Here is a 19,143-nt window from a genome sequence, read left to right as displayed (position 1 = left end):
CAAATGCAGAAACCGATAATGGTTTAAATTTAAATACAGAATAGTTATATAACATTTTGGATATAATTATGGAGTGATTTTTTAAAAGTTGAGAGAACATGTAATGAGTTTGAATTATTTGGAAGTGAATTCCATAAAACTGGTCCATTATAACTAAGACTAGGCCTTTGTTTAAATTTAGTACAATTTGGATGTGGAATTTGTAATTTAAGATTTATAGAGTTGTAAGGAGTATTTTAAAATTGAAATAAGGAACAAAAGTAATTTGGACTTTTATGTTTTAATATTTTGAACAGAAATATATATTTATTCATTAAATGACGTTGTTGAATGGTAGGCAGTTTTAAAGATTTTGAAAGAATGGAATATGAAGAATCAGAAGAATTATATTTAATAATAGGTTTGTTGAATATAATTTTAAATGATAATTTTTGGATAATTTTAAGTTTATGAAGAGAAGAAATTTGACAGGAGTCCCAAATGGTAGCCTTGGCTTAAAGGAGCTAGATCGCTAACATTTGGGACCTAGAAATTGACACAAGTGGGTCGGAACTCATATAATACTGGAATATGAATGTATATAAACTGATTTACATTCAATGGTTTCCGTTTTTACTCTAATTTCAAATCAGTTATGTTCCGCGAAATAAGCCAGCAGTCTCAATCGAATGCAAATTTCTAGCGCCTGGTTATTCCAGTCTACATACGCCGTTTGGTTTGGTGCAATATGTCTAGCCTCGTTCCTCGAGTCTCTTGCTAGAACTGGGGCTGAAACGCATTATGGTACACGATTCGTGTACCAATGGTAAAATGTTTATTTTGTCTTAAATATTGGATATCAGAAGCCCATCTTTTCCGGTAAGATCACAGCATCAATGTTGATTTAAATTGACAAATAATTTGTGTTTTCAATGTTGAAGATTTTGGATGATATTGAGTTAAAGACTTATAGCTACTTTAAGGTGGTGTAGTGTTTAACACCAGTTAGATCAGTGTAGCACTGGCGCAACGCTGTGCTAACTCAACCTCAGACCCCCGAGTTAAGGTCTGTGGTGTTGAGGTTGTGTTAATTAAACAAGGATATATTTACACAACATGAACACCAGTGTCATATATGTGTTACCCAAACACTAACTTATACCTGAGCCCCTCAATCTGTCTATATTTTCAATATCAATTTCTCGATTTCAGAAAAAAAAATACATGAAAAAAATATAAATACAGGGATCTTTGTGCAATATTATTTCTAATTACATAAAAACTTGTTAGATAATAATAATTGATAAAAGTTATTATCTTGTTAAAAATAACTCTAACACTAACCCCTAGGGGTTAAAAAAAAATCTTAGTTCAAGTCATTTATTACAACACTGGTGTAAAACAACAGACTGCAAGAGGGGAATTTCTTTTAAGACTTTTAGATTTAGTTTTAAGGCTTAAAATGATTTTTTTTTACCAATATATGACCAAAACGTAAGATAAAGAAATGTTGATCGCAAGCCTGCTGATTTATGAGAAATTTCAGATACGAAATTTCGACTGTATAATGATCAAATGAGACTACAAAAATTCAACATAGATCCTAGTTACTTAATTTCATGGAAGCGGTTAGTTTTCCTCAATTGGCTTTCTTTTCCTTTTTTTTATACGCCCACATTTTCATGTGAACGTATTATGCTGTCGCCCCTGGACGTTCTTCCGTCCACAATTTGTTTGTGGACACTCTACAGGTCACAATTTTTATCCGATTTTGACGAAACTTGGAATATAGGTCTATCCCCCAAAGCTCTTGGTTCTTTTCGATATTGGCATATATCGGACCATAACTTCCAATTTTTAAAATAAAAACAAAAAACAAACGTATAAATTGATCACTGTTACACCCACATGACGATTGAGTTCCAATTTCGTGAAAATCGGACCAAAACTGCCTGACAAAATGGCCGTTCTTTGTACGCAAATTGTGTAAAAGTATGTAATACAAAGGTTGTGGACACTCTAGAGGTCACAATGTTTATCCGATTTTGATGAAACTTAAAGATACATTCCCGTATACAAACTGGGTGATCTGGCGATATATTTGGCCTAAAACATATTCAAACTAATTAATTTATCATAAATTTGCTTCAAATCCTTCTCAAAACATTGTAATTGTCAAGGAATACCCTTGCTATAAAAAATCGATCAAAAGAGGTCATGTTTGTGTCACGTGCGAAGTCGGAGCAGAATTCATTGCATACACAAGACGATGACATCTTTAATCGCTGATTATTTATTACAAATATCGAATCCTAATTAAATTCTAGGTTTATCCGCTGCCCGTGTCTTTTTCCGTGATTTTTATCTCAGAAAGTGTTGTACGACTAACTCTTCATAAAGTTTATCAACATGTACATCAAGCACTCAATCTCCGCGTGCAAACTTTGACGTCACGCGTGCATATATTCCTAATCGTCGGGCTGTCGATTAGGGGAACCCTGACATTTTTGTCCTGTATACGCTCCATGTGTGTTTTTCATAGGATATCTCTACTTTACATATATACCAAAATTGCCATACTTTTATTGGAAATAACCACCCGATAAATACTTTTCTGGGAAACTATCTTTAAAATATATGTTTATGTCCTAACATTCTCAGTCCCTGTCGATATTTGTGCATTTTAGACCATAACTTTCTGGATTATGACCCCTGATTGAACGAAAAGTGGCTTTTAATTTTAGCTTGTTCTCAATCCATCTCGTGCAAAAGGTGGGCGTATCTTTCCTGGCAACCGCAGTTTTTTTTTAGTTGGCCAGCTCATGCAAATTACAGAAGACAAAAACACAGTGTAACATTTAAAGATAACACTAGTGTTATAGGTGGTTTTTTTTATTTTCCACCGGTGTTGACACTGGTATTACCCTAGTTTAGACACTGGTGTAAACACTAGTGCTAAATCGAGGGACACAGGTTAAGGCACTAAAAAGAACACCAGTTATACACCACTACAACACAACCTTAACACAAGTGTAACCCGGGACTTGAATTGACCCAATTGTCGTATACCTAAACACTAACTTATACCTGAGCCCCTGAATTTGTCTATGTTTTCAATATCAATTTCCCGATTTAAGGAACAAATTAACATGAAAAAATAAAAATACACGGATCTTTGTCCAGTATTATTTATTATTACATAAAAACTTGTTAGATAATAATAACTTGATAAAAGTTATTATCTTGTTAAATATAACTCAAACACTAACCCCTAATAGGGCTTACAAAAAAAACTCAGTTCAAGTCATTTATTACAACACTGGTGTGAAACAACAGACAGCAAGAAGGAATTTCTTTTAAGACTTATAGATTTAGTTTTAAGGATTAAAATGATTTTTTTACCCATATATTACGGCCAAAACCTACCACAAAGAAATGGTGATTGCAAGCCTGCTGATTTACGAGAAATTTCAGATAGGAAATTTCGACTGAATAATGATCAAATGGGATTACAAAAATTCCACATAGATCCTAGTTACTTAAAGGACAATATTGGTGCCAGTCATTATCACATATGTGATAGAGCTGGTTAAACACATTCCAAATATAATTTTAACACAGAGATCATTGCTACGATAGCTGAGTAATACAGGTTCCCTGAATCGGAAGTGACGAACCCCAAAGGAAAACACGAGTCATGCCTCTATATAACTGACTGATGTGACGAGTGATAACAGATACACGGCCGAATTTCTGCTCACTAATAATTCCTTCGAAGATCAAAAGTTGTTATACGGGACTGTAAGAGGATACCTGACAATTTAATAAAGTAATTAGATAACAGAACACGAGAAAAATAGAATTAGTCCGTACATTCCCTTGTTTATTTTCATTCTATACCTTATAAAAACATGGTAATGCACGGACTTTTTCTGTTTTTCTTTCGTGTTCTCTTATCTAGTGGCAGTCAATTCTTTTATGAATTGTCAGATATCCTCTCACAGTCTCACACAACAACTTTTGGTCTTGGAAGGAATTATTAGTGAGCAGAAATTCGCACATGTATCTGTTATCACTCGTCACTTCAGTCAGTTATATAAAGGGATGCCACGTGTTTTCCTTTGGCGTTCCGTCACTTCCGATTCAGGAAACCTGTATTACTCAGTTATCGTAGCAATGATCTCTGTGTTAAAATTATATTTGGAACGTGTTTAATTACTTCTATCATATATGTGATAATGACTGGCACCAATATTGTCCTTTAATTTCATTGAAGCGGTTAGTTTTTCTCAATTTCCTTTCTTTTGTCGTTTTTTATACACCCACATTTTCATGTGGACATTTGCTGTCGCCCCTGGACGTCTTTCCGTCCACAATTTGTTTGTGGACACTCTACAGGTCACAATTTTTATGCGGTTTGGAGTTATTTGGACGAATCTTGAAATAGGTCTATCTCCCAAAGCTCTTGCTTTCTTTCAATATTGGCATATATTATATATCGGACCATAACTTCCTGGAGTATGGCTCCTACAAGTGTATGGAAACTCACGCTTTTAGCTTGTGGACTCTCAATAGAAGTCACAATTTTTATCCAATTTTTTTTAAAAAAAAAGAAAAAAAACGTATAAATTGATCACCGTTACACCCTCGTGACGTTTTAGTTCCAATTCCGTGAAATTCGGACCAAAACTGTCGGACAAAATGGCCGCCGATCGTATGCAAATAATGTACAAAATATGGCATATCAAGGTTGTGGACCTTCTAGAGGCCACAATGTTTATCCGATTTTGATGAAACTTTAAATTTATGTTTATATCACAAAGATCCTGGTTCCTGTTGATAATCGCGTATATCCGAATATAACTTCCTATAGATTATGGTCATTGATTGTTCGTAAAATCGCACTTTTAGCTTGTGGACCCATGGCCGCTCTTTGTACACAAATTGTGTAAAAGTATATAATACGAAGGTTGTGGACACTGTTGAGGTCACAATTTTTTATCCGATTTTGATGAACTTTAATTATATGTTTATGTCCTAACGTTCTCAGTCCCTGTCGATATTTGTGCATTTCAGACCATAACTTTCCGGATTATGACCCCTGATTGAACGAAAAGTGGCTTTTGTTTTTAGCTTGTTCTCTATCTTTCTCGCGCAACCGCTGTTTTTTTTTTAGTAGGCCAGCATATGAAAATTACAGAAGACAAAAATACAGTGTAACATTTAAAGATTACTTTAGTGTTATAGGTGTTTTTTTTATTTTCACCGGTGTTAACACTAATATTAACCTAGTTTAGACACTGATGTTAACACTAGTGCTAAATTGAGGGGCTCAGGTTAAGGCACTAAAAAGAACACCAGTTATACACCACCACAACACAACCTTAACACGAGTGTAACTTGGGACTTGAATTGACCCATTGTATGCATTTTCCCCACTTCAGTTCAACTGCACTGTTTAGTATTTCTATTTATGGCATACGAAGAATAAGTACTCAGAATAAACCGTGAACTAGGAACTTATTATCCTTTATTGATGTCATGAATTGAAACATTCAGGAAAGTAGCCTACGAAAGCACTGAATTCACTCTGAGTGACAGTTTGATCTGTGTAGGCCTAGATCTAGGCTTATTATTAATGTTTAATACTAACAGTTTAATGTTATTGTCCGTTTGTAATATCCTCAATAATAACAATTTTTAAGTGTGGAGGTTTGTAAGATTTGGGAATCACGGTGGCCAAGTGGCTAAGACGCTGGCTCGCTAGCCTGGAGGTCGGGTGTTCGATGTCTGCATTGGCCGAGAAAGTTCATCCAGATTTTCCGCCGTGGTTCTCCCTTGTCAGTGATGCAGGACGGAGGGGCTGACAAGGAAAGCTGTCTAGTCGTTCGGATGGGACGAAAAACCAAGGTCCTGTGTACACATTGGCGTGCACGTAAAAGATCCCTTGACAGTTGGAATTCGATATAAGAGTAGGCCGTAGTGCTGCTGTCCGGGCAAAATTTCCCTCATAGCACACTGTATGGCATATGCCCGTCTTCATTAGCCCAGTTCGGAGCAAAACAGTAGGACGTTAAACCCCATTTCATTTCATTTCATTTGTAAGATTAATCAAGTTTGTTGAGGTTGATTATATTAGTAGGCTACTGGTATAGCATTAAACTCCATGCAAAGTCTGGTCTGTGTTGTTTTTATAAATTATCAGTAATACCAATATTGCTAATTTAAAGCGGAAATTGCAAATTTTCTAAGAAAGTCAAAACGTAATTATTTCTATGTCTTTTGCTCAATAGGTTGTCAACTCACAATTATATGATCATAGGTGTCATTCTCACACTTAAAACTCATTTACACAGGAAATAATAAGACAATTACCTCCCTTGTTTTCTATTCTCCACCATGGAGTAGCTTTTTTCAAACATTTGAAAATGAAGAGGAAAATGATATTTTTGCCAATTTCTCAGCTGGCAATAGTGAATTATAGGATTAATAGGATTATTCTTTAACAAGGTAGGACTGTTTAAAGATACCATCTATTTTCAGGCTTTATTTTAATAAATTTTAAAAATATAACTTAAAAATTTGCATAAAAGTTTGATAACAACAAAATTTCAGTTCAAGTATAAAAGAAAAATCTTTAAACCACATTTCAAAAAATAATTTCTTTATTTCATTTGTTTTAAAATAAAAAGAAACCAATCAATTGTGTACAAATAAAAGGTCATCAGTTTGAACAAAACAGGCTCGCTGGGACAGGCTTATATTACTAGTCTGATACCTATGTTTAGGTTTAATTTTTAAAAAACAAATTGGAGAAGCATCCAGTAACACCATACTAGCAAGACTTGATAATCTTTCAGATGCATTAAAATAACTGGATTGAATCTTATGAAAAACAGATACCGGTACTTATATACTTGGGTACCGGTGATAATATTTTGAGAAAGCTCTTCAAAAGGTCGTCCAATAATACATGTATTAGTATCTGTTTTCCAAGAGGTATTGTTCACTGATATATAATTTTTCTAAAATAAATAAATGTTAGTGGAGTTACCCAGAGAGCAATCTTATTTACCACAGACTTCTCTACACCTGTTTGTTTCAAATTTATATAATGACACCCAATAACTAAAATAAGGCTTTCTTTCTTAATGGGGTTTAATGTTCACATGATACAATGAAGGTCATTTTGGGACCAACATATCGTACACTTTTATTTCAATAATTGGCTAGCATGTAAGGTCCTTTAGCAGTGGGGGGGGGGGGGTGTATGAAAAAAAACCATGAGGTTGGACAGACAACCCTATTCCTTGTCACGCACAAGCTTGGGGATCGAAACCAATGTCAGACCTAATGATCTAAATAGAATGGATTCGCCCTGCCCCGACACACATTTAAATAAGAATAGCTTCCAAGACAATCTATCCATACAAGCATTGTAGTTTGAAACCAATTAAAAGTTATTTTTTATTGAAAAGGGTTTGATGCAGGAAAGGGTAATTCTTAACAATTATAAAGATGAACAGCAATTTGTTATAACAACTTGGGCTAAAACAGGTAGGATCGTCTCCATGGTAACCCAGTATTTCACAACCCAAGTCTTCAAAGATATCTTCCCTCCAGATATTCCATTAGATGATATATCCAAATTTGATTTGGAATCTAAATAAGGAAAACAATCAACAGAAATAATTAAAAACACCACACATTTTCGTTTTGTCATTATGAATATTCGATTAAACATAATATGATTTTTCATCACATTTAAATCACAATTGTTCTTTGGAGTTAATAGTCTTCCGAAAACTGTTTCAAATTGCCCTTTGAGGGCTTAGACTCTCTTTAATCAGTCATATGATTAATGAAACAGATCTACCTTGGTGTTTTGACTCCATACCAGTCAATTATTTGGTTAAATGCCCAAATCGATATTGAAAATAAATTTTTAAATCTGTCGGATAGTGGGGCCAAGATGACCTAATTATCCTAAAGGAATATACCTTTAATTAGAATTAAAGGTAGACCAACATGGAAGACAACTTGGTTTTAAAAATGCGACAATAAATGTAAAAAGATATAAATGCTAAACTATTATTTGTGGTTGTCTGTGATTGATACAGGGAAACTATTTGATATAATTGAGAACACTAACATTAATAAGTCAAATTTCTAAAAGGCAACTTTAAGTGAAAATACATGATAATAATAATACTATGAAACAGTCCTTCACGTTTAAGGGGAGCTTTCGCTCCTGCTCCTCTCGACGCACGTCGGCTTTCCTTCGAAGGAGTCATTAAAGACTCCTGCAAATTAGCTAAATCGCTCTCCTAAATATTGAGATTAATAAACTACTTTCAGTTTTTTTTACTTTTAAAATGCATATATTCAAGGTATCAGGAGCTTTATATGGCTCCCGCACAATTTTATAAACATGAAGGACTGTATGAAATGAAAGCATAAATATAAATACTTGTACATTGTCTGAGAAATAGAATATGGTTTTGGGTGGCCTTACAATTGTTTCATTATATAATATCATTGTAATAATTTGACTGAATAAAAATATTTTATATAATAAATAGAAAAGAAGAAAACATGCTGATTTCTAGTTCTGGGTCGTATTTCAAAATAACTAACAGAAATACTTCAGGAAATATTTAAATGTGATAATGCGATTGGCTGTAGTCCCAGATATTTTGGACAAAGTATATAAATCAAATGTAGGCATCAGAAGATACAGTACAAATAGTTCAAGGGTTTCAGAAGTGAACAGAGTTACGTAATTAATTTAAGGAATTCCATAGTTCAATTTTATGAGTGATGAGATAGTCGCAATGATCACCTACTTTGAGATAGCGCATCATTTGGGGACTTATTGCCAACCACACATGGAAACTGAAAATACGACAGAGTTCAGATAATTATGCAGGATTATGATAAAAGATTCTAAGTGTCCTTTACACAGAATTGACCCAACTGATTGACTAAATTATATCTGTGACAGCTCCTTTAAGTTGAGATGTTTTATCTTAAATTAATATCTTATTAAAATACAGATCTCTACTTTGTTTCGTTTTTTTATACTTTTGATGGCCCACACTACATGAAGATCTGACAAGTTGTACCGAAAGGTCGTGTCAGGGGTCGTACAAGCGGCTTTTGACCCTATGACATCATACATTGATTAATCAATCAGCGTTGAGGTTTCTAGTGGTTTACACACAGTTCCATGCATGGCACGCCAAGAGGTCGCCGTAACAGAGCGTTTCATTGGCTAATCCCTCACTTCAACCAAAACGCCGGTAATATAACAACTCTTCAAGATTCTAGTGTAGTGAAGACAAGTAAATCGAAATTTTGAACTATTAAAAACGAATGAAATAGGATCTGTGTTTTGATCAGATTGCTTAAAGTAGTACTTTTAGTTTGGGATATGTTCGTTTGTCACGACTTATAATATACATGAAAAGTAAATGCATTGGTGTTGAGATTTACAATTACTAAAGCCGCATTGATCTACATTACAAATTTTATACATTCTCCAACCCATTGAATCAATTATTCATCCATCCATCCATCCATTCTGATCAGAAGTAAATGAGACATGACTAGACCACAGTTAATGTTTGTTCACAACCTGTAGTCTTAAATTTTATAGCACATCTCAAACCCATAATGGGCATCCTCGCTGAAGAAATTCCCACGATACTTCACTGGTAAAACCTTGGTTCCACGTGACCTTATTGATGGTAAGAGAACCATATCGGGATTAAATTCCATATTAACGACAAAAACTACGTTTGTCAACACACCAGTTCTCAATGAATGTACAATGAGGTCACGTGGGACCACCTCACCTATAAATTATATCCCTTTATCTCTAGCGTGGACGCCCTTTGATCCTACATTCATGTTACCATAAAAATTAATATTGTAGGAATACAAATGCTCAAATGAAATCAGAAGTGATATTAAATAAGACATTACATCTGTTTTAAACTAAATAAATCCACCAAAAATGAAAGTAGTTTGTGCTAACAGAATTAACTGCCTAATCAATGTTTTTGTATCAAATTATGTATTAGAACTACTAATGTCATTGTTTGGGTTGCTGAAAGGATTTGGCTACAAGGGATGCTAAAGCTTTGTCTGCATCTCCATTACTTCTACGCAACTCTTCTAAAACAGCTTCCCGAGAGTAATTAAAGGAAATGAGGCGTTTTACAACTTCTTCTGGGAATGTCGGAAAAGACGTTGATGGAGATTTGGATGATTTGGAGGTTGATGGTTTATTGTTTGCTGAAATCAAATGAAAGAAATCAAGTAAATGCATTTCATTTACTATATAATATATAGTATATTTCATCAACTTTATAACACTACATATAGTCCAGTAACTAGACTCTAGTTCATTAAGGGCGTTGCTATGTAGACTCTAACCTATGATAACTTTCCAAATAATTTTAAATTATTTTTCAAACTCTGCTCCACATAAATTTGGTATGATCTTTAAAAAGACATCTGAAGCTGTGATTCAAGTCGTAGTTTGGACACATACCTCTTGTGGTTTTAGAGCTACAATGATTCGGATACTATTTTTTGATCAACCAAGGTCAGGGATTCCCTCCCTTTGACTGACTATCCTGCCCTATCCGGCTAAGTGAACGTTCCTTTCTGTTGAGGATTTATGTTTTCAGGGGAAAAGTAGATAGGTAATAACGTATCACCAAGAAATAGTTTGAAAAGTTAGTGCAAATCTTAGACATGGCGATGCCCTTAAATTCATTACACTACACTTATAGAATTCATGAAATACACTACAAATATAGTCTAGTTCATCCATACACTGTTATGTTTCGTAACACTACATATGTATAGTCTAGTTCATTAAATTCATAACGCTACATCTGTAGTCTATTTCATCAGTTTCATAACACTACATCTGTAGTGTATTTCATCAATTCTATAACCCTACATCTATAGTCGATTTCATCAATTCTATAACCCTACATCTATAGTCGATTTCATCAATTCTATAACCCTACATCTATAGTCGATTTCATCAATTCTATAACCCTACATCTATAGATGACCTATAACGTCTTCAAATGATGTAGTCTGTACTGTGGTGCATGCTTAAAGATACATTCTAACGAAAGTATTCATAGAGTAGTTAAGGTTCACTCGACACAAAAAAGGTCATTTTGGAATTAACATATGGTTCCATTTTATTTCAATAATTCGCTTGCACACTGACATAGTGGTTTTTAGCAGTGGGAAGAAACTGGAGAACCTGAAGAAAACCAACAAGGTTTGGCAAACGACCCTACTCCTTGTCACATACAACCTGGGAATCAAAACCAAGCCACTTGACTCAATGACAGACCTGATGAATTAACGTATTAAACTATTCGGCCACCCCCCACCATATATTAAAGATGTTGAAAATAAAAACCTAGTAATTGCGTTAAAGATCAAAGTTATCTGTGAATGTGACTCACCTGCCTCTTCTGATGATTTGGCTAAAGCTTGAGCTAATTGACTATCTTCATCATCTAATGATGTTCTACTTTCACCTGCAGAATTTAATCTGGCATGTTCTGGTACTTCTGATTCCGATAAAAACTTAGTTACTGTTCCTGTTGTTCCTATTTGTAATTCATTTTTAGCCATATCTATTATACACTGGAATTATAGGGACAAATTTATAGTCAGTTTCCAGTTATTTTAATATGAGAAAATATAGTCAGTTTCCAGTTATGATAAAAGGTCAAAGGACAGATTCGGGACATTCAGTTGTTATAGTTGACTGCTTATATTCCACATATGTGAATTTGGCTTCTAAGCACAAAGGATAACAGTTGGTGCACACAAAATGAATTTCAAGGTTGTAACCATAGAAACAGTCTATAAACTGTCTCACATGAAGATCATGTTCCTGTTGTCATGTCGGCCATTGGTTTTAAGGAAGGAATAAAAATTTTATGCAGAAAGACAAAATGGATTTAACACTCACTGCTGTTAATCTTCCAAAATTTGAACACCCTAGCCCAGCGAGAAGCAATAAGTGTGACAAACAGACGAACCCCATACAGTCCCCTACTTTTTTCGAAAGGCTGTTGGGCAGTAATCACTGTTACCCAGGTATCGTTTAATCTTGTGTATCTAGCACTTAATTTCTTTCACATTCGTTTAATATCAAATCTTTGTTTAAAAATTCGTACAAATCGTTTAAAATCACGAAAAATCATCTAATTTGTACATGTGTCCAGTTTAAAGCTGACTGGTTAATTTTGATAATGAGTGTCCAATTTACAAGTATTTAATTTCCTGATCACTGTTCAAAAATTAATCATTATACATCATTAATCAATTGGGTTGTTTATTTTTTTAACAATGATTGAGAAATTAAACAATTGTAAATTGGACACTCATTATCAAAATTGAATGGCCAGCTTTAAACTGGACAGAAGTACAAATTAAACGATTTTTGGTGATTTTAAATTATTTTTACAAATTTTTAAACAAAGATTTGATATTAAACGAATGTGAAAGAAATTAGTGCTAGATACACAAGATTAAACGATACCTGGGTTACAGTGAATACTAATAATCAAATGTTATATATACCTGATGTCTACGTAACATATCTAAACCTAATAACATATCCATTGGTTGATCTTCTAATATAGAAAAAGCGGACTGTAAAAAATCAGGACCTATCTGAATTTGACCTGTAAAACATACAGAATGAAAAATCAAGCATGACCAAACCTAAAGCTGTATCATCATTTAAGGGTTTGTTAATCCCTAGGCAAATACAATATTGTGAAAGTAGAATCAGTCTAAAAATAGTTGCATAACATTCAGTATTTACAAAGAAATGCTGACATGAAATTTTGCAAAATCAGGCATCTTTTCAGATGACATAATCCAGCCAGTGTCACCTATACGTGTTAAATAAAACATTTTGATGGGCTTCTTTTTAAACAATTGAATCCAAGATGGCAGACTGTTGAAGAATCCAGATCGTCAGAATGTAGACAACTAGATGGCCTCAGTCCTGGAGATATAATAGAGCAGATGTATTTATAGATTGAAACGCTAGAGGTAACACTTGGAAATAAAATGAAGTTTAACATGCTTATTTTCTGTGTCAACAGTATGCTATGAGGGAAATTTTGCACGGACATCTATTTCCAACTGTCGAGAGTTCATTTATGTGCACGGCAAACTGTACAGGGCCCTATTGTTTACAATCTGATTAAAAACACAGATCATATTTCGTTTTGTTTTTATAGTTCAAAATTTCGTTTTACTTGTCTTTACTACACTAGGATCTGGAAGAGTTGTTATAGAACAGGCGTTCTACTTGATGTAAGGGATTAGCCAATGAAATGGTCTGTTGCAGCAAGTTCTTGAGGTGCGATGCACAGAACTGTGGGTAAACCACTAGAAAAGTCAACGCTGATTGATTAATCAATGTCTGATGTCATAGGGTCAAAAGCCGCTCGTACAACCCCTGACACGACCTTTCAGTACAACTTTTCAGATCTTTATGTAGTGTAGTCTTTACTACACTAGGATCTGGAAAAGTTATTATATAATCCGCATTCTGGTTGATGTAAGGGATTAGCCAATGAAATGGTCTGTTGCAGCGAGTTCTTGGTGTGCCATGCATGGAACTCTGGGTATCCTACTAGAAACATCAATGCTGATTGGTTAATCAAATGTCTGACGCGACCTCCCACTACAACTGGTCAGATCTTCATGTATTAGAGGCCATCAAAAGTATAAAAAAACGAAATGAAATACAGATTTGTATTTTAATCTGATTGTATTGGTTAGTCCAATCCTAACACTGGAAAATCCTGGAGGAACTTTCTTGGGCAATTCATGAAAACGAGACCTCCTGGTTAGTGAGCCAACATCTTACTCGGTGAGTCACACTGGTTCTTATAACACTTTCAATACTACACAAATACTTACATAGATGTACTCTGCCTATAATTCTCTGTGTTCCCACACCTTTAGCAACACCTGCCCATCTTCTATCTACTAATCTCATTATATTACATCTCTCAGCACACGCTTGACTCATTATCGTCATCTGAGCACCTGTAATTATATTAAACTCAAAAGTAATACCACTTCACTTAACATTGTTTAGGGTTCAATTGAAGTGTGTCATAACGTAATATTGACTAATCAAAGTAGGGGAGCTAGCTGACCGTTGTTCCTAAACTCCCGGACAAAATTGGCATTATGCCTAATGGAGGCACCATGATGGCCGATGATCAGAATGGAAATTCTTAAGTGAAACATAATCGACTTTTTCTGCGACTTCGGGGGTGTACAGCCCCTAAACCCAGGGGATGTGCAACTTAAGAATTCCCATTCTGATCACTGGCCGTCATGGTGCCTCCGTTAGACATAGTTCCAATTTTGTCCTCGAGTTTAGGAACAACGGTCAGCTAGCTCCCCAACTATCAGAATCAAACACTCTACTGACTTCCTAAGAGTTAATATTTCATTTATTGATAAATAAATGAACCCTCGTGTATTGTTAACCATGTTTTATCAAACAATTTCAAAAGTTGAAACTAATGGCTTTTTAAGTAACCATTAGTATTTTCCTTAAAGATTGAGAAAACAAAATTTGTGTAGCAAAACAGGTGATCTCAAAGACCCAAAATTCAAATAGGTGTAGTCTTAATATAAGATGACATGTACATTACAGATATATTTAAAATAATTTGTGACTGAACACAAATCAGAAACATCCAGAATTCGATGTAGCCTACATAATTTGATACGATACCTGAATCTACAAAGGCTTTAACTGGATGACCATTGACTTGACAATCTATATATAACATAATAACTTGACCAAAACTTTCTGGAGCAAACTCCATTGCTGTTTCCATGTTGGATTCTACATTCTTTAACCTGAAAATTAGAAAAAAACAATTAACGTCAACTGTTCTGCTATCATAAGCTTTTAATTGTACATAAAAAAAAGAAATTATTGAAATGTTTCATAACCCCATCTCAATTAGAAATCAAAGTTACTACGTTTCAAGGCATTGATCAATCAACCTACATGTACTTATCATCAAAGTCAAGACATTCACCTAGTGAACAACTACGTCACGTTAAAACATGCTACATAAAAGAAGTGAGATACTGTTTTCCAAAGTCTTGACTACAAAAATTACTTATCTCGTACTAGTATTACACAATGGTTTTTTCTGGGTTATATTCCCGATTTTGCCTTTCAATTTTGAGTTAAGTCTGTATCACTACAGTCCTGGGACTGTACAGTGCAGTGGATGCTTACGGCTAGCCACTGGATCAATTCACTTTATCTGATGTGTTCGTTTGTTTGTGATTTCTGCATATTCTGCATAGTTTTGTTTTGTGTGATTATGTGTGGTGCAGTCCCCCTGCACTTTTTATAAGCATAAGCAGAAAACACCCCTCATCTAGCTCAGTAAAGACTTTCATGTAATGAACATCAACACAAAAAATTCTACCTCCATTATAAGCATGGTAGTCTGGAAGAGATTCAAAATCTCTCGAATGACAATCAGCGACTATTGATTGACCATGTCTAATTTGTAAATATTACTTATGAGTTCAATCCTTGCCTAATTTCTTCAGCTATCATTTTTTGTGCCTCAGGATCGAAAGGATTGGACTGTAATAATCTAATTCTTTCTTGATCTTTATCTTGCCGATCTTTCTGTTGTTTACGAAAAACATCTGCAAATTTTGCTGTAAAAAAGGTACCAGTATATTAATTGTTTTACTTGTGCTAGTTTCCCACTATCACGATTTTAATTGTGAATTAATCGTGGTGATCCTATCAGGTCTTATCATATATTGTGGTCAGTCGTGGCAATTGTGTTGATCGTATTGAAACGTATCTGCTTGTTCCAGGTCGTACACTCAATAGGGGCATGACAGTGGGAATTTAGCATTACTTGTCATTTTGAGACTAACATGTATGATAAATTTTATTACAATGGTTACAGGTGCAATGTGAGGAGAATTCTGTCTAAATGTTATACTGACTCACAATGGCAACCACAAATCTGCTGTAACCATATTTTGATTGAGAGAGATAGCTTGTTGCGTACATTTCATGTCATATAGGTGATATCATAATCAATATAAAATAAAAACTATTCACCCATATTTTCATAAATAAATCATAGAAAAAATCATATCATAATAACCACATTTAATTTTGCTTTAAAGATGGGTTCCCGCTTACTAACTGGGTGATTTAATGGTATATATGGACTAAAAATATATTCAAACTAATTAATTTGTCATAACTTTGCTTCAAATCCGTCTCAAACATTGTAATTGTGAAGGAATGTCCTGCTATAAAAATTTGATCAAACCAGGTCATGTTTATGTCACGTCTTGGAAGTCAGAGGAGAATTCATTGCATACATAAGACGACGTTGTCTTTAATCGCTGACTATTTATTAAAAATATTGAATCCTAATTAAATTCTCAGATTATCCACTACCTGCGTCTTTTTCTGTCATTTTTATCTCAAAAAGTGTTGTACTTCTAACTCTTCATAAAGTTTATCAACTTGTACATCAAGCGCTCAATGTTCGCGTGTGACCTTTGACACCATGCATGCAGAAATTCCTAATCGTCGGGCTGTTAATTAGGGGAACCCTTACATTTTTGTCCTGTATACGCTCCATGAGTGTTTTTCGGGGAATCCAGTATTTTTCTAGTAAGATTGGATATCTCTACTTTCCATACATACCAAAATTACCATACTTTTATTGGAAATAACCACCCGATAAATACTTTTCTGGGAACCCATCTTTAAACATATACTAATGTCCAAAAGAAAGTATACACACTAAAAATATGACTAAGTTTTTTTTAAATCAACAAAATGTGATAAAACTACACTGAACATCTCTCGTGCGTCCAAACTCAATATTTCTAAGCAAATAAAGGGCAAAACAAATGGATATTGTAGCAAAATACCGCATACAATGGAAATAGGACTTTGTTTGAATCAGGACGAAATGCACAGTGTATACTTTCTTTTGGACATTAGTATATATCATGAACTTATACGATTTATTCACATGGCACGATGTATGCCCTTCTTCATTAGCCTCAACGGTGCAGAACATCTCCTTTCCAAAGTTAACTTGTAAATAATTACCCGCATCATTGATAGCTTCAGCTAATGGAGGGTTTCTTTCTTTAATTATGGAGGCTTCATGTGGATTTGATAACAACATTTGACGAATGGTTTCTGGGTCTTCTAATCGGGGATCTGATTGCGAGATAGCAGGCTGTTGTTGTCTTGTACCTTGATGTCCACTTGAACCAGGTATTTGAATGCTGCCAAAATCTATCTGTGGTAATGCTGAAATCAAAGAAAGTGTAGTCTGAAGTATTTGATTCTTTACTAGCATTTTGATGGCTATTAGCATGGCATACTCACGATTTTATTATTCCCAATTAACCAGTGCATAGCAGAATATTGCAGAAAAACTAACTGTGTGACAAACGAGGCTATCAACACGGATACAATGTAAACAATACTGTTTGGAGACGAACATACTTTCACCGTTTTTAATACCTTAAATCACTGTCCAAAGTTTTAGGGAAGACCCCAGATTAAACGAAGGGCTGTCATCTTGCTGTAGGTAGGAGAGGTTTGATTGAACGGGAAGAATAGACACACTCCCTCAAAAGCTCAAGTATCAGAAGTCAATCCAGTAATGGCCAGAGAAGGATTTCTCGGGCCATTACTTCAGGAATATGTTAGGATGGTTGCTTCTGAAAGATAAAAGTCTGCTTTTGGCAATTTTTCAGAACCGTCAAAGGCTTAGCGGTTTTGACAATTATCACACAGATTCTATTCCTACTACCTTTCCAAAGATGTGTTGTGATTCTGCCCTTTATATTGAAAGAAAACTACTAAATCCTACATGTACCTTCCAACAGTGACTCCTGCTTGTTTCGCAAGATATTGTCGACACTCTCTAATGTTACGATTTGCAACGTAAGTTAGTTATTTGTAACAGTATTAAACTAGTACATTTCCCTAGCTTGATTATGTGTTGATTGGTAAAAAACACTTGCATTCGACACCCCGTACTCTGTCAATTTCAGTGACAGTTTTATAGGCATATAACTTCACCGAACACGAATTGGCAACCTAGAATATTCGCCTAGCGGTAGATTCGACTGATCAAGCTGATCAACTTGATCATAATACAAATCAAAATATAGCAACGTTTACCTACATTCTTGTATGTACCATATATATATTGCTCTAAACAGGTAGGTATTACATGATATTAAATAAAAAAGACATTCATTTTCTTGTTGGAACTGATTATGTCTCTTTCAAAGAAAGGGAAATCGAAAGTAGAATTGGAATCTTATTTCCTGTTATTCATAATAGCCTGCTGGAGTGATTGATGAGTCAATGAATGGGTGGTGCCGTAATGATAATTGCTTTACCAGAGCTTGCTGTTGTTCTCGGACCACCAGTTGATCCAGCGCCAGCTCTCATTTGCTGTAAAAGTAACATCTCTCCACTTGATATTCCATACTGTTGTAATGTTTTTTTATTGTCCTGAAGCGGCCGTCCATTCCAAAGAATTGCAATTTCATGAGAGGGAATTCCAGTTTCAAACTCACACAGGGCCTTAAAGTTTTCAAGTTCTAGGTCCTCTGATACTTCAAGGGTAAAAATCTGGTCTGTAAGAGTTGTGATAGTTAACTGCATTTTGGTATGATAAAAATCATTGATCTTTTGGCAAATTAACAATGACAGCGTGTACTATTTAGAAACACCGTGAAATTTCCGGTTGTTTACTAACCCACTGCGCATGCACAATATAAACGATCGTTCAACGGCGATAACTCCATTTCAGCGTTTAATGAATCAGACCACTGTTCTCTCTACATTGACTTCAATGTTTTAACATTTAAAACTATATATGTCTCTTGGCACTAATATATTGTTTAATCTTACGTGGATTCTAATCTTTTTTGCCAACATAATTTATTTTAGACCAAAAATTAATATTTGAGAAGTAAAATGTTTTTTTTGTTTTTCTATGTATGTATGTGTGTGGGTGTGTGTGTGTGGGTGGGGGT

The 19,143-nt window shown here is 34.6% G+C and overlaps 1 protein-coding gene across 1 annotated transcript; it reads right to left on the bottom strand.

Annotated features, from left to right (window-relative positions):
* Window positions 1–6,626: 6,626 nt before the first annotated feature.
* On the bottom strand, window positions 6,627–18,852 carry LOC126826815 (protein DDI1 homolog 2). Its single transcript, XM_050555916.1, has 8 exons — window positions 18,502–18,852; window positions 17,189–17,395; window positions 15,630–15,756; window positions 14,801–14,928; window positions 13,969–14,097; window positions 12,610–12,713; window positions 11,481–11,664; window positions 6,627–10,278 (listed from the first exon to the last, which is right to left on the bottom strand). The coding sequence occupies exons 1-8, from the start codon at window positions 18,767–18,769 to the stop codon at window positions 10,076–10,078; spliced, it is 1,350 nt and encodes a 449-aa protein (XP_050411873.1). The 5' UTR covers window positions 18,770–18,852; the 3' UTR covers window positions 6,627–10,075.
* Between the last annotated feature and the right edge of the window lie 291 nt (window positions 18,853–19,143).

The sequence above is a fragment of the Patella vulgata genome, chromosome 7 (assembly GCF_932274485.2).
Source record: "Patella vulgata chromosome 7, xgPatVulg1.2, whole genome shotgun sequence".
In the NCBI taxonomy this organism is placed as follows: domain Eukaryota; kingdom Metazoa; phylum Mollusca; class Gastropoda; family Patellidae; genus Patella; species Patella vulgata.
This window is presented reverse-complemented; position numbering and strand designations above follow the sequence as displayed.